This window comes from Vitis riparia, chromosome 12, assembly GCF_004353265.1.
Source record: "Vitis riparia cultivar Riparia Gloire de Montpellier isolate 1030 chromosome 12, EGFV_Vit.rip_1.0, whole genome shotgun sequence".
Classification (NCBI taxonomy): Eukaryota; Viridiplantae; Streptophyta; class Magnoliopsida; order Vitales; family Vitaceae; genus Vitis; species Vitis riparia.
Genome location: NC_048442.1, coordinates 5,614,881 through 5,633,936, shown reverse-complemented (window position 1 = coordinate 5,633,936; position 19,056 = coordinate 5,614,881). Strand labels below are relative to the sequence as shown.

General features: G+C 32.4%; 2 protein-coding genes across 2 annotated transcripts; both read left to right on the top strand.

The window, feature by feature from the left end:
• The first annotated feature begins 5,702 nt into the window (after nt 1–5,702).
• On the top strand, nt 5,703–8,214 carry LOC117926424 (cocosin 1-like). The gene is made up of 4 exons (XM_034845518.1): nt 5,703–5,769; nt 6,197–6,461; nt 6,914–7,643; nt 7,776–8,214. Exons 2-4 carry the CDS (start codon nt 6,266–6,268, stop codon nt 7,927–7,929), a joined length of 1,080 nt encoding a protein of 359 aa, XP_034701409.1. The 5' UTR covers nt 5,703–5,769; nt 6,197–6,265; the 3' UTR covers nt 7,930–8,214.
• A 519-nt stretch (nt 8,215–8,733) lies between these two features.
• Nucleotides 8,734–18,051, top strand: LOC117925891 (kinetochore protein NUF2 homolog). Its single transcript, XM_034845001.1, has 11 exons — nt 8,734–9,054; nt 9,214–9,432; nt 11,093–11,183; nt 11,278–11,457; nt 11,959–12,048; nt 13,964–14,071; nt 16,047–16,100; nt 16,550–16,664; nt 16,738–16,895; nt 16,993–17,088; nt 17,566–18,051. Exons 1-11 carry the CDS (start codon nt 8,894–8,896, stop codon nt 17,653–17,655), a joined length of 1,362 nt encoding a protein of 453 aa, XP_034700892.1. The 5' UTR covers nt 8,734–8,893; the 3' UTR covers nt 17,656–18,051.
• Nucleotides 18,052–19,056: the final 1,005 nt, after the last annotated feature.

The following is a 19,056-nucleotide window of genomic DNA, read 5'->3' as shown; positions in this document are numbered from 1 at the left end:
TCTTTTAAGGTTTTTATATATATATGGGAGTTATGATTTTCTCGTAATGCCAAAAATACCCAAAGTTTTCCTATATATAATATATATATGGGAAATTGTTTCCCTTTGAATTTTTACTTTGATAGACAGTAAGTTGTAATTTCCTTAGAAAATGGGGCTCTATTTACTTATAAAAGTTATAGATCCATATCACATGATATCAATTATCTTTATGACAAATATTTAAGATGACTAAAAAAGAAAAATCTATTTTCTGCATACCAACATAGCTCTTGATTTCAAACAAGACTTCAATTATGCATTAAGGTATGTCTAGTAACTTTATTATTGTGAAATCACAAAATTCAAAGTTTCTTGAGATTATGAATCCTTTTCCATAAATTAGCAATAAATTATTAAAGAGAAAGCTTTATACAATTCAGTCCATATACTCTTATGACCACTAACTATAGCAATATGATACATTTCATAGGTTGGTTACAATGTATATTGAATGAGAGTAAACTATTTTAATATTACCATAAAAAATATTACAAAAATTAAATAGAAATTAAACACAACTATCAGGCTTTGAAACATTTCATGTTTTTTTATTCTTTATATTTATAACTTGAAACATGAGATCTTATTTCACCAAACATTTGGCACTCTTTCTCATGTACATGATCATTTTTATCTCATAATTTTTCCCCTTCATGATCTATATATAATATTTATAAAAATATTGTTAACAACTTTTTTTACTTTATAACATTGATCAAATTTAATCTAGTCAATCTTTTTATCTCTTTGTTATATAAAATTTTGTAATTCATATAGCCTTGTTACCAAGGATGAAAATATCGGTAATCACGGATATATCGGTACTTCGATTTTACGGATATATCGGATATATCGGAGATATATCGGCGGATATTTTGGAAAAAAATATTGATAAGCTTAAAATTGTTAAAAACTCATAAAAATATAAGAAAAACCTCATAATAATATAATTAGAAGTATAATAGACATTCTAAAGTTATTTTATTGAAAATTTTGATATATGTATATCATGATTTATTATATTTGATAATAATATCGTATGTATCGATAAAAATATTAATTTTATAAGTGTATATTTATTATTAAATTATACCTAATATTATGATATTTGATTATAATATGTCTAATTTTAAAATATATATTAATATTAAAATATGATCCATTTAATTCAATTGTATTAAACAATATAAAATAAATTATGATATATATAATTTTTAATATTTAATTAATTATTAATGATATTAAAAACATTATGAAGAAAATTATATAATTTTTATATTTTTGGTAATTAATTAAAAGATCTTGTATTTAATTATAATTAATTTGCTTTTTAAAATATTCTTTTAATATTTTCATATTGAGTTTAAGTATATATATATGTTTTGCACATTATATAACAAGGGGCTAGTTAGCCCAAACGGTAAGTGTAGCGGGGACACTGTGGAGCACTGTAGCGCGTTGACTGCACTGTAGCGGGTTTGACTTCGTTTGACCCGCGTTGACCAGGCGATATATCGTGAAAATCGCCGATTTATCGCCAAAATCGCCGATATATCGCGAGAAATCGGCGATTTTTCACGATTTATTCCGAAATATCGCTGGACCGATATTTCTCCATGAAATATCGTGTCGCTGTTCTTCGATACGACGATATTTCGGCGATATATCGCCGAAATATCCCGATATTTTCTTCCATGCTTGTTACACAAGTTTTTACTAGTGCACATGACTTCTCTAATATACCATAATTAAGGTGGTCAATTTTTGTATTCTACCTATAAACTTGCTTGAATCAAATTAATCTTGACTCCATATCATGACTTTCTTATGCACCACGATCTCCTCATATGCCATGACCCCATCATCCATCACACACTCTCTGTTTGGATTCTAGCATATCCATTCAGATTCAAAAATTATTTACCCACTTCACCATTTCCACCATTCAAGATCTAAGAGATTGCACTTATTCTAGATAACAAAGTTCATGTTTCATATATCACATGCCAATGAGAGAAAAATTCACTCCATCTTCAATCAAAATTTCTTGTGCAATCCTCTTGTGTGTTCCATTTGAACTTTGGATATTTTTCTTATCTTTTCAAGGAATTTTTATGATGTGCTCTTCTAGAAATCTGGGTCCTTATAACATGCAGTTAATTAAATAATTAGACATTTTTTCTACCATGTTGCAGTGTCTGATTGCATTACCTTTAATTCATACTAACTTTGGAATCTGAGGATGTTACTTCCGAGCAAAATTGGTTGTACAATCTTGGAGAGTGTCACACTCTACTTCATATACATTATCAACAGTACCAGAGAATATCATGGATGATTTTTTGTACGAAATAATATCTCTCAATATGGGTTGAAATCTGTTATTATCATTTGATAGGGAGAGGAGCTTTCGGATTTATTTTTTATTTTTATTTTTTCAGAGCCAGAAGGGGAAATAACCAAGAATGCAGGCACCGCCATCCCTCGTGTAGGACCCATCTTGGCCACCATCCCCAACAAATTCAAATTATTACTTTTGTACTTTTGTTGAGAGAGACTTGGCCACCATCCCTTGTCCAACTTGGTTGTATTTTGGAAGGAAAAACTTATAATTTAAGGGTGTATACCAAGGATGAAAATATCGGTAATCACGGATATATCGGTACTTCGATTTTACGGATATATCGGATATATCGGAGATATATCGGTGGATATTTTGGAAAAAAATATTGATAAGCTTAAAATTGTTAAAAACTCATAAAAATATAAGGAAAATCTCATAATAATATAATTAGAAGTATAATAGACATTCTAAAGTTATTTTATTGAAAATTTTGATATATGTATATCATGATTTATTATATTTGATAATAATATCGTATGTATCGATAAAAATATGAATTTTATAAGTGTATATTTATTATTAAATTATACCTAATATTATGATATTTGATTATAATATGTCTAATTTTAAAATATATATTAATATTAAAATATGATCCTTTTAATTCAATTGTATTAAACAATATAAAATAAATTATGATATCTATATAATTTTTTTAATATTTAATTAATTATTAATGATATTAAAAACATTATGAAGAGAATTATATAATTTTTATATTTTTGGTAATTAATTAAAAGATCTTGTATTTAATTATAATTAATTTGCTTTTTAAAATATTCTTTTAATATTTTCATATTGAGTTTAAGTATATATATATGTTTTGCGCATTATATAATAAGGGGCTAGTTAGCCCAAACGGTAAGTGGTTGAACCCCAAACCTTTTGGTTTGGGGTTCAAATCCCCTCGGCAGCAAATGGGAAGTTACTGTAGCGGGGACACTGTGGAGCACTGTAGCGCGTTGACTGCACTGTAGCGGGTTTGACTTCGTTTGACCCGCGTTGACCAGGCGATATATCGTGAAAATCGCCGATTTATCGCGAGAAATCGGCGATTTTTCACGATTTATTCCGAAATATCGCTAGACCGATATTTCTCCATGAAATATCGGCGATATTTTCTTCCATGGTGTATACAAGATGAATTTGAAAACCTAAAGGATAAGAACCTCTATGGACAATAATGTTACACGTATAAATTAATTAAAATAATTAGATGATAAGTAAAAAAGATTTTTCACATATGCATACCATGAAAAAGTGTAGGAAAAAATAGAGTAAATACTAAAAGATTATCTTTCATATTTTTTTTCTAAAACAAAAAAATTAAAAATTAAAATAATAATAAAAAAATTAAAATAAAAAAACCATTCCTCATAATTTTTTTCTTTCATTTTTTCATAAACAATCAAATAAAATAAAAATTTTATACTTTTTCTTTAGTTCTCTTTTCTTTCCTTATTTTCTTTTCCTCAAACTTCTTGATACATACGGAGCATTGCTTAATGATTTTATTAACTCCTTAAATGTAGTTTTTAATTTGCTTTGTTGGAGGAAATACACCCACATTATATATTCAATGGAAGTTTGCACAAAAAATCTTTAAAGGAGAAGGTAGTTCGTACAATAGTCGGTCACAATGTATTAACTCAAAATAGAAGGGAATATTCATTTTCATTCATACGTCTGTAGTGAAATGATACATCAATATTTATAGGGATCAATCTCAATTAGAGTACTTAAAATTAAGCTCTATCACCACTCTAATGACTTATCTACAACTAATATTGTACAACAAGATTTACAGTCAATCAACCTATAAATGAAAACAAAGAGAATTAAGGATAATTATAATTAATCAAGAAATTTCAACACTTCCCCTCAGGTTGGTGTATGAATGTCACATATGCTCAACCTGTCTAAAAACTTTGAGAACACTCGATTTGACACCCCTTTGGTGAGAATGTCAACCATTTAGTCTTTTGATTGAATCTTGGCCAACTTGACAATTTTTTCATCTAACTTCTTCTTAATGAAGAATTTTTTACCTCTACATGCTTTGTTTAATCATGTTGAATTGGATTATGGACAATATCACATGTAACTTTGTTGTCACAATAAAATCAAATTGGTTGTTGAGATGGATAGCCCAAATCATTCAAGTGCATCCTTAGCCACAATGCTTCACAGAGTCCAAGGGTCATACCTCTGTATTTAGCTTTTGCACTTGATCAGCAAACTACAACATTCTGTTTCTTGCTTCTCCCTATAATGAGGTTACCACCTACAAAAGTACAGTAACCAGAAGTGTATCATTTGTCATCTACTACTCCAGCAAGTCAATATAAATATATACATCTACACTTTGATGATTTGAATTTTTAGTAAATAAAATTCCTTTTTCCATGGGCAAACTTAGATACCTCAAAAAGTAAGGGTATTTTGCTTATGCATTGAGTATTGTAAGGGTATTTTTGGGTAATATAAGGTAGAAATTATTCTAGTGCGTGAAATGAGAATTATTTTCTTCAAAATGGATTTTCCATGAAAATGACTTTTTTGGGTTCTCTTTTTAATCATATTTTGTAAATAATGCATGTTTACATAATTCCCCCTACTTGTTTTTTTTTTACCATGTTGCGGTCTCTGATTCCATGACTTCTTCAATATCATCATAAGGAGATACTTTTCTTTTAGCTATTACCATTAATACTCACTTTGGAAGCTGAGAATCTTATTCCCAAGCAAAATTGGTTGTTCAATCATGGATAAGCATTACCAAGAGTCCGAGAGAGTGTCATGGATAATATTTTGTAAGAAATAATATCTCACAATAAGGGTTGAAAGCTGATATGGTCATTTGGTAATCAGTTGATAAGGAGAGGAGGTTTTGGATTTATTTTTAGGACCACTCTGCCTGCCGACCCATAAAAATTCAAATTATTCATTTGTATTTTTGTTGAGTGAGACGTGGCCACCATCCCCTCTCCAACAATTGGCAGTATCTTGAAAGGAAAAAACCATAATTTAAGGGGAAACAAAGCTAAATATATTTTATATACGCCAAATTTTAACCATGAAGATAAGATAAGGACATCTGTGAACAATAATGTTGCGTGTATAAATTGAATAAAATAATAAGATAATGTATGTTAAACGTGGAAAAATGATCATACCTAGAAGATGGGCAGCACCACCATTCAACCTCTTTCTCAACTCTATATATACTCCTGTAGTCTTCCTTGTAGTCATATGCCTCAGCCTTTCTATCTCTTCCATATTAACCTTCAGATTTCTTTCTATTGTTTTCTCATAAAATCAAGGTACTCTCTCTCCTTAAGTGAATTTTGATATATGGTTGTTGGCCTCTTATTGATCTTTTATTGATTTCTCCATCTTATCATTTCTAAGCGAGTAATATATATAATTCTTTACTGTCTAGTGTTAAATGCACCGAGTTCTTGATTAATTTGAAATTTCATTAAATACCCTTTTACCCTTCTCATTTGTTATTTTCACCTTTCTTCCCTCTAAAATGAGAAAGATAACAAAGGAGAGATGTATGTAATCAAAACTTCATGCATGAGTGAAGATGAGTGAAATTAATTCTTATTGACTAGCAAAACTTTTGAGGGCTTGTCCCACACCTGCCCTACAGCATTTTCCATTTTCTTTGATTGAAGCTAAGCACACCCTTTTCAAATCTACCTGAGCTTGATTTATCCTGATGATTTTCATCTCTCTCCTCAGGGCTGACTGAAGATACTTTTGTTCTTAATTAATTTGCTTTGTTGGGAGAAATATACAGACATATACCCAATGGAGTCGAACTTATCACCCAAGTTTGCACAGAAGGCCTTTGAAGGAGAAGGTGGATCATATTACAGTTGGTCGAGTACTGAATTTGAGTTGCTGAAGGAGGCAAAGGTTGGTGGTGGAAGGCTTGTGCTGCAGCCTCGTGGCTTTGGCCTGCCTCACTATGCTGATTGCAACAAAATCGGTTATGTTCTTCAAGGTTTGTGCATACCCAAGCTTTTATCTCTTATTAATCTAGCTAGTATTAGGTATGCAACAAATCAGCTCCCTAAGGAAAAAAAATGGTTTTTGAATGTGTAAGGTCAAAGATGGTTGAGCATTACTATAAGCAATGAGTCAAGGCCCCAAGATGGGTGTGTTGTTTGGGACAGCTCTAGTCCGAATTGTATACTTCTAGATGATTAAGCCTCACGATGAGTGTAACATTGAACCACATAAATTAAAAAGATTAGCTTAATCTTGCAAACAACCAATTGGTTTTTAGATGAGATTGCTAGATCCTGAATTCCAACACTTCAAACAACTTTCTTAAATGTTTCTCTAATATTAAATAGCATGTCATATATCTTTAATATTGTCTCCATCAAGAATGAAGTGCTTGCTCACTTTACAAAACTTAGTTTATTCACAATATAGTTTGTCCACATGCAGGAACCTGTGGAATAGTTGGGATGGTATTCCCCAAAGCATCAGAAGAAGTGGTGCTGAAACTCAAAAAAGGAGATACCATTCCGGTGCCCTCTGGAGTAGTCTCATGGTGGTACAATCAAGGAGACTCAGAACTCGATATTGTATTCCTGGGTGAAACTTCTAATGCCTATGTTCCTGGAGAGTTCACATACTTCCTATTAACTGGAACTCAAGGAATCCTCGGAGGATTTTCCACTATATTTAACTCTAGAGCCTATAATATCAACAAGGAAGAAGCAAAAAAGCTTGCAAAAAGCCAGACTAGTGTTTTGATAATTAAGCTAGACGAAGGCCAAAAAATGCCCCAACCATGTGAGAACAATAGCATTGATAAAATTGTGTACGATGTTGATGCTGCGTTACCTGATATCGATGTCAAAAATGCTGGATCACTTACCGCACTGACTGAGATGAAGTTTCCCTTCCTTGGACAAGTTGGGCTCAGTGCCACCCGCTTAAAACTGCATGCCAATGCCATGTCCTCACCAATGTATGCTGCGGATTCATCAGTTCAAGCAATTTATGTTACAAAAGGGAGTGGAAGAATTCAAGTTGTTGGTATCAATGGTGAGCGTGCCTTGGACGCGAAAATGAAGGCTGGTCACATGTGCGTTGTGCCAAGGTTCTTTGTGGCTTCTGCCATTGCAGATGGTGAAGGAATGGAGTGTTTCTCCATTACAACATCTACACAGTAAGAATGGTTTCCTTTCCACTCTACACTGAAAGGACCAAATTTCATTGCTTTTACAAACTTTTATTGACCAACTTGTGATTTTACAGACATTTACTATTTCTTAATTGCTTTATTTCCTGTTGTCCGCAGGCCTGTATTTGGTGAACTTACTGGGAAGACTTCAGTATGGGGAGTATTATCCCCACAAGTTCTACAAGCCGCTCTCAATGTGGCTCCAGAGTTTAAGCAACTTTTCATGTCAAAGACCAAAAACAGCACCATTCTTATTCCTCCAAAGAACTAGACTATATAGCAATGGCTCTCTTGGAGCTATCATCATTTGCTTCAGGAATTTAGAGGGCTAAAATAATAATGATAATTGTACTCCCAAGAATCTCCAGTTAAATCTCATATTTATGCAGTGGATGCATAGAAGACGTTGTACAAGTACTATTGACAAATCATCTGAGAATAAGTTCTTCCATTATTTAATCAAAAGCTGCATGTTGTTGCATTGATTACAAAATTTTTCATGATATGGCACATGGATGACACATGAAATAATTGTAATGATCGTACATAGGATGAATGTGCAAAATTTTGGTGTTTATGATGTCTGAGTTTATGACCGATTTAGTCCCTACATATACTCCAATGACTAGTTGATTGCTTCATGTTTTTTGTTGGTGAATATATGGAGTATTTAGACTGATCAATGTTATGAGTAATTTAGGCTATCTTACTAGGGATGGTAAGGGCCCAATTTGGGATGGGTCTCCCACTTAAATTTAAACTTAAAACTGTAATTAGTAATTAAGACTCAAAAATCAAGTTTAAACCGAAATCATCGCTTAAACTTAAATTTAATTTCGTAATTGATGATTGCATTTTTTATTATTTTTTAAAAAATTTAAAATTATAATTATCAACTATAATTTTATAATGTAAATGTTATTTTTTTTTTTAAAAAAAGAGTATTATTGATAAAAACTCGTCAATTCCACTCAAGGCGGTTCTTGAGGTGGGTCTCGTTGCTTAAAAACATTATGTCATATTGACTAACGATAATCAAATGGGAACTTATTATTTAGCAATCTCTTAAGAAACCGCCATATTTTGTAGCGGTTTCACTAAAATCAAAGTCCACCCTTTAGAGCGGGAAATCTCTCTCTATCTCTTTCCATCTCTTCTATCTCCTTGTTTCGCTGAAGAGCAATCAAACTTCACTCGTCTCTCTGATACATTTCAAGTTGATCTCCCAAGCAACAATGTCGAAATTCGAATACCCAATGATTCCACGCTCAGAAATCATAGCAATCCTTAACGAGTCCAAAATTGCAACGGTCTACGATGAGGATCTCATCAATCCCAACCCCGATTTCGTCTCCGATCTCTACACCAGGCTCCTCATTCACCTCGACTCTCTCCAGTACTACCCTTTTCCTCTCTTCCGTTTTTCCCTTGTCTAAGATTCCAAAACACCCTTTAGCGAACTTCGCTCTGCTATGCTTTTCTAGGGTCTCTGAACCCTTCTTTGCTATCTGGGTTTCTGAAAATTTTGTCTTTCTGGGTATTGTGGTTTCTGTAGGGAAGATCCTGGGCAAGTCGAATTTGCCGCCTTGGAGCGGCTCGAGAACCCAGATTGGCACCGTGATTCTGTTCGTATCATGAATTTGTACAGCAAGATTAAGGAGCTTGTGGCTTCGCTGGATTGCCCTTGGAAGTTTACCCTCAAAGATCTCATACGCCCCGATAGGGACAGGACCGAGAAGTTTCTCGGCACTATACTGAATTTCTTTCTTCACAAGTATGTTGCACATTTCAATTTTGATTTTTACTGATTTATTTTAATAGAATTTTTATTTTTATTTTGAGTTTTTGGCTGTTTGGTTCCCGATAAAACTTGAAAAAAAGAAATGGGAGTTCTGTATTTGGGAAAATGAGAGTAAGTCTGGGCTTGCATGCATAATTGTGTGGGTTACTTGCGTTAGAATTATAGGTGAAGGTTTGTTGAAGCAGTTCTTGAGATTTTGTCAACAACTGAAAAAAAAAAAAAGAAAAAAAGGAAAAAGAAAGAAAGAAAGAAAGAAAGAAAGAAAAAGATACATAATGTGGGGTGGTGAAAATAAGAATTCTTGACTTTTTGAAGAAAGAAAAATATAAGTGATGCTTACAAATTTATTCAGTCTGTCATAAAATAGGTCAGTGTTAGAAAGTATTAAAAATATTTTAAAAATTCATGCACTCTTATCGGTTTTAAGTGATCCAAAAATTGAACAATTTCATTGTTGAAAATGAAAAGCTTTATGAAAAAACCCATTTTTATTTCCACTACCGACAAGTCATTTGGTTTCGGTGTAGTGACAGTGGGTGATCCATCAGTGTCATTGTCTTGTTGGCATCGAGGTATTAGGCAACACATGCTTATAAAAGGGGTTTTGACACTTCACAATGTGCTTAGAAAGTGCCGGGAACTATTTACCGTTTCATCTTAAACTTTTTGTGGGAAGTGGGAACTACCAGTAAATATTACTTAGTTTTACTAGGTGGCATTTAGTTTTGTAAGTGTATCTTGACTGTCTAGAAAATGGCAGAAAAGGTTTGTTTCCCTAACAAGGAAATATAAGTCACCACCTGCCCACCACCAAGCCCCTAATCTCTTTGTGGATGGTTTAGGGTTCAAATCCCAATGGGAACAAAAATTTGCCTATAAAAAAATTCTTAGGTGCTTATATCTGCTTCACTCAATAGAGTAACAGATAAATTGATTTGATGGGGCTGGCTGTTCAACCTAAATGGTTCCCATTGAATTGATAGATCTGCTGTGGTTATTCCAAATATTATATGATGCCATTGATATTGCACTTATATAACCAACCTTACTCCAAACCACAACATTTCTCATCAACTCAAATTCAATCTTAACTACCAATTTAAATGATTTTTCATATCCATTTGTAGTGGTCAGTCCAACAATCTTCTAGGTGTAGTTTGTTTTTTGTTTCCTTTTTCGTACTTTGGAGCCCTAACTTTACATTTGATTTACATACCAATTGATCTAGAGAGATACCAATCTTACATTATAAAAATAGAGTACAATTCCAACCCTCATATATGGAGTATTCTTCTAGTTTTGAATAAGGAAGATTTCCAGTGAACAAATATATGGAAAAATGAATTGTGCTAATGAAATGTTAGGGTCTTTTAAATGACATGAATTTCTCTGTGTGACTCTGAATTGGTGACTACATTTTTAGATGCAGAATCTCATGAAGGAAACAAAAATGATTTCTAGGTTGACTTATAATGATGGTCTTATTGTATTACTTTTAAGTATACAAATACAAACTCATGATTTTATTATTCACACAACATAGATTCATGATTTTACTATGCACAAAACATATTTTTTTGTTCTACAATTATTCAAGCTTCATTTTATTCTTCATTGATTCTTCCACCCTCAGAGATTCAAAAATGAATGAACTAAGACCAATTGTAGAGGAATCAAATCTTCTAGATGAGGAGCGAAAGCTGTTGGAAGATAGAATTTCCCAGGTATCTCTCCTGAAAAAAGAACAGAGAAATACTTTGAATGCAAGCATTAGTTTTTATCAAATATTCATTTTGACGTTATGCATATGCCTTGCAGTTGGATGCAGAGATTACAGACTACAATGAAGCGAGAGAAAGAGCGATGCCTCTTGTTCAGGAGATAGAGGTAAAGGTTAAAGACTTGCGTCAGGCCATTCCAAGCCTCAACAATCAGCAGATGTCATTGAGAACATCTTTCCGAAAAATGAAGGAGAAGGTTGCAGAAATGGATGAGAAGGTCAGGTTTTGACACATAGCACTTATTATTTCTCTTTGACTCAATTGAATAAGCTCCAATTAAAGATTATAGATTTTACGTCTCATCTCAAATTCGTAATTTCCTTAAGGTATAGAGTTCTCCTTTTTTATCAGTTACCAAAATTTTATCAGCATCATCATTTGTGAAGTTTCGTGTCTACTTTCACAACATTTGGAAGTTTCTTCCTGTTGTGATATCCGTTGCTTAATTTTTGGAGGCCACTTTTTTGCGGTCACAGACTATTATCATATATCAACTCAGTGAACAAATTGTGTATTCAATTCAGTTTTTTTGGGGCTTTTCTTTTGTGCATTTCAACTATGATGTTCTTTTAGAAGGGTGCTATTACCATGTTTTTGCTTAAAATTTCTTTGCTAGGTTCACCCTGAAGTTCAGTTATTGGTTTTCTTTCTTTTTTAAAAAAAATTGAACCATTTACTGTTGTTACTATATTTGTCTTTTGTTTTTCCTTTTGCTCAGATTTCTAGTGCGGAGTTTGCCCTTGTACAAAGTGTCCAAGAAAATGCCAATCTACGTTCGAAAATTGTACAATCACCAGATAAACTACAGGTTCTCTTGATTTCATTAAATTTATTTAGAAAGTTATAACATACAAATTTGTATTACACTATTGTTAATACACTGCTGTTGGTTGTATGATATCCTTATATAAGGTTCGTGAACTTTTGCATATGAGGTATTTTCAGCTACAAGTTAAAGATGATCTCCAACATGCATGTGTAAATGAAAAAAATACAATGCCTTACATGACTATATCACTAACCTTTACTGTGTTATTGAGAATGTTGTACAATGTAATGCCAAAACTGGGGATAAAACTTAGGTATACAAAGGATAATTTTGCAATGTCCCTTAGCAAAATATGTTAAATGTATGTATTATCTAGTTCCTATTAATTAACCTTTTAAGTATGATTTTTTAGGAGCTTAAGAGCCCATGTCCTATGATGTTGCCATATCAAGTGGAGAATCTACTATCTATTGCAACAATAGACAAAAGTAAGAGAAGGAGAACATGGAGAAAGTTAATGCAATTCATGTTACTAAATAAAAACAGATGTAGGAATAAAATATTCATAAATCTTTTATGAAATGTTCATAATCCTCCCAATCCAAAATTAGTAGCAAAATAATCCTAATTGTAGTAAGCTTAATTATCTAAAACTAAAATGGAAAATTTAAAGAGGATAAATAATGTAAAAGATGAAAAACTAAAAAATAGAAATCAAAAAATTAAGAGGAATACTAGAAAACAATAAATTTTTTTTAGGACATTGTGGACTTGCTTGGGGTCTACAGACATGCTGCAGGGATTCCTGCTGCTGCCAAAACTCTTCATGGACTAGGCTGCATCACCTACCCTTCTAAATAGTGGTATTAAATTTCTTCATAAAAATGAAGAAACCACCCATAAAAAGGAGAAGAAAAAGTCAATAACCCAAGCAGCTGTATGATGTCAGCTTGTAATGTGAGTGAAATATTTACGTCCTCCTTTTTCCAATGCTAAAAACTAAGATGATTAACGAGTTCATTAAGAAGAGGGTCTATATGCTACCTGTTTTAATTGTTGAGAGGGAAAGGAATGTTGAAAAACTTATTACGTGTCTCCTCTCAATCCCTCCTATTTCTCTAATCTTTTTTATCAATTTGGGGTGGGACAAATGAAATTGAAACTCCCTAAAAGGGGAGAATATGCAACATGATAAAATTGAAGAATGCGGTTGGAGGAACAATGAGTCAATGACTCAGGAAGATGAACATGGGTTCTGTGGATCAGAGATGGCCATCAATTAGCATCTTTGAATGCTAATCTTCAAAGAAGTATCAACTCATGTTCTGGATCGATGAGAGCAATACTTAATATCAAATGTAATACCTATTATATACCCTGGCACATGAGAAGATCAAAGATGATGTTGGTCCAATACTAGTTTGAAGTGTACAACTGAGAACTCCAGACAAAACAAAACAGAACGAATTCCAGCATAAGTTTGGCTGTTGTGCCTGAAGTAGTTCCCAACATTCATGTGTCAGTGTGATTGAAATGGCAAAAGAATAAAAATAAAATAAAATAAGCGAAATACTGAAATTGGAGTTATTTTGTTACATAGGCTTCATGGAGAGGTATGAAAAAGCGATATATTTCCCTTTTCAATCATGTGGCAGTGGCTATGATCCTTGATCTCATGTATTTCTGGTTTCTAAAGAAGGGGCCTATTATATCATTCCTTTTCATTATCATTCTTTTCTGTTTGAGTGATGTCTTTAACTTTTTGCTATTATGTTGCTCAGAGATTGTCTTTTATTTTTATTTTTTCTTTTTTTGATCAGACTCAGAGAATGTCTTTTAGCTTCAATTAATTGTCAAACCATGGATTTTCTTTTTGTTGGTTGTTTCTATTGTTTTTAGTAGTTTCTTTTTCCTCAATCACACTTTAATGGTTTACCACTTTTTTTGCTTAAAGAGGACTTTAGAGGAGAAAAAATCTGTTCGAGTTGAGGCAAAGAATGCAGAAAGATCAGCAATGCAATCTTTTCAGGAGAAGTCTGCCATTGTTGAGGTCTACACAAAGGTACTTCACTATAAAATAATATGTTAACCTTTTACTGTCTTTTATCTACCTTGCATCTTGGAGAAAAGAGCTTATATATTTTGCTAGTTTTGTTTATTTATTTGTAAGGCACTCTAAGGCCCTGTTTGGTAACTATTTTTGAAAAACAGTTTTTGAACAATTTTTAAAAACTATTATATGATATTTTGTAGAAGTAAATGTCTGCTTAGGTATTTGAAATATTTTTAACCTTTTTTTTCTATGTTTTTAAATATATTTAAAAAATAACTTTTATATGTAGTGTTTTATTTTTAATCATTCTTTATATTTGTATAATTATTTTTTAAAATAACCTTAAGAAAATAAGTGAAGACAACTTAAATAATTAAAAGATGTTATCTGAAAACACCATCATTTCTGTTTTTAAGAATAGAAAACCGTTTTTTATTTTTTGGTTACCAAACATATTTTTCTTTTTTTTTTTGGAAAATAGAAAATTATGTTTTAAAACAGTTACCAAACATGGCCTAAACTTTCTACAGTGTACGTGTCAATGTAGCTTTGCTTCATAAAAGGTGTCTTATTGCCTTAATGTGTTTAGCAATAATGTTGATACTATTAGAATACTCATTTGGTTGATATCTTTGAGATCCCTGAATTCTTGTACGTAAAATTGTAAATATGGTATTGGACAAATATTCTTTAAGATTCCATTAATTTCCCTGAACTTCCATGAATTGAATCCCCTTGTATAATGATGAGGCGCATTGAACTTCAATTATTATATAACAAAATAGTATTTTAGTTATCAACTTCCATTAATATCCAAAAGTAGGAAGTGTATTCCCCTTAAGAACATCTAGAATTTGAATTTTGGAAAACCGTTTCAGAACTAATGTGATGGACAAGTTACCAAATTCTATGCGGTTGGGGAATAAGATAAGTTTATTTTATTTTATTTTTTACGAGTATTTTTTTTTTCTTATTGATTGATGGCTAAATTGTGAATGCTGCATACTTCTGGTGGATGTTGAAACCATTTGCCCATTTGTTTACTTTCTAAATAAGAGAATAGGAAACTTGAAACCTTTTATTTGAAGGAGGAAGTACTATTAATGATGGGCTACTCTTCAAACCAAACAAGGAAAAAGGAAAAGGCTGGAGCATATGCCTACATACCCATAAGACCAACTCAACAAACTCATTAGAAGGAAATTCCTGCCTAGCCAGGTGAACCCAACGTAATTGGACAACCTAGGTTTCCAAAAGAAGGAATTGTCACAACCCTATTAAGATCAATGATTCTGCATTCAGCTGCCTACAAGCCTACCCTGAGAAATCCAAAGGTGATTGATATGGAGTCACCAAATGCATGTGTCTCTGTGCTAATACTTTGCTAATGAATCTGAACAATAACCCTTCTCTAAGCCTACTAAGGATTATTCAAGGGCAGGTTTCTGAATCTTCTATCATAAAATCTCTCTTATGGGTTTCAAGATTTAAAGTTTACATTTCTACTCATTGAGGGTTAACATGCCCATTAAGTTCACCTGTGCTCCAAAAGAAACACTACCTTACCCTGAACAATATTATCTTAAAGAAACAGCATGGTGAGCATCTTCCTCCAGACTGTTAAAAGTTTGCCTCTGGACCATCTACATCCCATCATATACTAAGTTCCTTGTTCAAAAGCTCTAAAGACTGCCTTTGTCTTTTTGAAGCTTTTATAGTATCTGAATCCTTTTCATGTGTTTTTAGATAAATCTTTTGGAACAAACTGCTTCCTAAATATCAATTTTCAACTCGATTTTTCTCAAGAAACTAGGTGTTCAAAATCTTTTGTATTACTTACTGGTGAAACTTGGAAGAAAAATAAAAAAAATTGAGACAACATGCATGCATGAATGCTTACACACAAATATATACAAGAATTCCTCTGTATTGAATTCTAGTCAAAAAGGTTATTGATGCTGCTTTTATTCTTTTTGTTTCTCAGGCTGGCAAAAAAATGTCCAAGCATTTTGCGCAAATGCAGGCTATACAAGAACAGGTTAGCTTGAATCTTAGCTGGTCTTCCTTTCTACAATGCATGGTTTGGTTTGATGGCCATATGAAAAGAAACTTCTTAATGAAAGAAATCAAATCCTCTGTGGGCAATATGGTGCCCTTGAAACAGAGTTCAGATTTAATGTTACTGATGGCCCTAGGAGAAGAAACCTCTTAATGAAAGAAATCAGATCCGCTGCCAGCGATATGGTGCCCTTGAACTGGCATTCAGAGTTAATGTTAGCCAAGGAACTTCTTGGGCCAACATCATTACTCTTTGCTATTGTTCAAAATGGTACGATAGACTGGAGAGTTTCAATAATATATTCAGGTGTGCTGATAGTCTACTTGCATTCACCAAGGTTTTCCTCCTGAGAAAAGTTTGTGCATGCCTATCTCCATTTCCTGTGATCATTATCAAAGATGAGTTATTAAGATTGGCCCCTGTAACAGGTGAACTCTGCCAAAGCCATAGAAAAAGATCTCAAGGTTCTAAAAACTAAGCTGAGTGAAGAGGGAGTCTTGGATAAGTCTTTTGAGGCCAAACTTCTTGAACGACAAAGAAAAGGTACTGTTTCATTTGGGCTACCATGGGTCATTGTCCATAATTCAGCTAGAACTTACAACACTTCTTTTCTCAGTAGAACAGTTAGATGAACTAAGAAAGCAATTAGAAAAAGAACGAAATTTTAAGTGTGAGGAGGCTGCTAAAGAATTAAATAATGTCAAGTTGGCAGTGGAATCAAAAAGGCGTGAGTTAGAAGCAAGGCAGAGGAAGGTTGAAGCTGAGGCAGCAGAGGTACTGTTCTTGCAGTATGATTCTTACCCTGATTCAAATCATCTTTACCTGAAATTGTTAGACATCTGTGTTTTTCTTCTTGCCTTTCAATTTTCAGGTTGATGCTACAACTTTAAAGATTAATTCAGTAAAAGAATCTGGAGCAGCTAAACAGCAAAAGTTGGCCCACAAGGGTGAAGAGATTGTGAAAGAGGTACACTTCCATTGCTATCCTTTCTTTGTTATGTTTGTGAAACTATGAAGTAACTGAAATTCTGACTTCGTGCTTGACTCAACCAGCACCAAGACCCAGAGATAAAATTTAAATTTTACCAAAGTTTGCAACACACATAAACACCGTTCAATATGCTCATCCTGTTCTTGGAATGGGACCAAGGAAACCAGACAAATATTTTGACTGCTGTTGTCCTCCTTGAGCTTTATTAGGGATTATCTCTACTCTTCACAATACTGCATCATTTTCTATATAGGGGTTTTTGGGCTCCTTGTAATCCTTACTTCCATGGTTTCATATGATGGAAGAGCCCCTCGTACTTCCTTGCATATAACTTTCCTCTTATCTCTTGACACTTCTTTTGGTTTATAAATGCATACTTGTTTGATGTTTGAAGATAGTTTCATAAATATGAGAACAAAGACAATTCCCAATCTTGTGTGTACATGTATGTAGTTCCACCAATATGCAAACTCTATTGGGATCTTGCTGCCAAGGATCCAAGTGGAGCCAGAAGTTGATCAAGATATGGGCAGATCCAACTAACCCAAGTCACACATTTTTGAGTTAATTGACTGGCTGACGCATGCACCATCCTTTTAGACTCATATCTCCCTCTCTTTTGTAGCACAACAAAAGTGAGCAATCAGCCCAGTCTTGCCTTGGGTGCAGATGTGAAGTTGGCTTTTCCCTTAGGGTTGTAATGTAAATTGATGTTTGCTGGCATGTATCTTTATATGGGTGTAATTGGTTAGATGAAGTGTTAGGATTAGGGCTGTTCAAGGTTAAGTTGGTTTGACTTGGATCAAGTTCTTCCTTGATAGAAATATAGTATTAGTTTCTTGAGGGTTATGTTAATATGATTGTGCCAAGTCTATCTAAACTGTTCTTGAGCCTTGGTTTAGCTGCACCTTGTGTTACTAAATCTAGATTTTCAATTTTGAGTTTGGCTTGTTTAGTCTCGTTAGGATGCAAGCAAGTCAAGCTAGAGCACCAAGTCGATAGCTCTGTTCATTTTGATTATCTTTGGTTCGTGGAAAGTATAAAGAAAAGAAAAAGAATGTTTGACAATTTGATCTTTTCATATTTGGTTTTGTTATAAAAAGTATGAAAGAAAATAAAATATAATTAAAATTAATTAAAAACTTATATATTTTTAAGTTATTTAACTTTGTGGTAAAATAATCGAAATGAACATGAAGTAATATATCATAATAATTTATTGATTTTAATTTTTTTTCTTTTTTCCTTTCATTTTTCCTCAATTTTTTTGGGAATTAAACATAGTTTTAAGGTCTGTTTGGGACTAAATTTTGTAAGGGGTTTTTAACCTATTGGGTTTTTATTGATAACACTTTTATTAGAAAAGAAACATTTTTATGAAAATATTTTAATGCAAATAAAAAATGTTTTGAAAATATTTTTTTATAACAATTACGTAACAAAAGCAAAGTGACTTTTAGGAGTATATATCAAATATAGATAAAAAAAAAATCACATTAAATGATTTTTTAGCTTTTTAAAAGTGATTTTTAAAATAGGGTTAAATGTCTAATTTTATAAAACATTAAGTGAGTGTTTGATAAGGTTTAAAATGTTGGTAAATACAGATACATTGATACTTGAATTTTATGGATATACAAAAAGTATCGGAAAAATATCGGTGGATATTTTAACAAAAATATAAAAAATAGTTCAAAATTCATGAAAATATTTAGAAAACTTTAAAACTATGATAAAATAAGTAAAAATACACATATTAAAGTTTTTTTATAAGTTTAATTAACATAAGTATGATTAAAAATAATATTTATCAAATTTTTATAAAAAAAAATAGCTTAAATTCCTTTAATACATATAATTTTTTTTTAAAATTGTCAAAAAAATGGGCAATAAATATTTTTTGAGACCACCCTACTCACATGCGCATTGCCCCATGCTCGATTT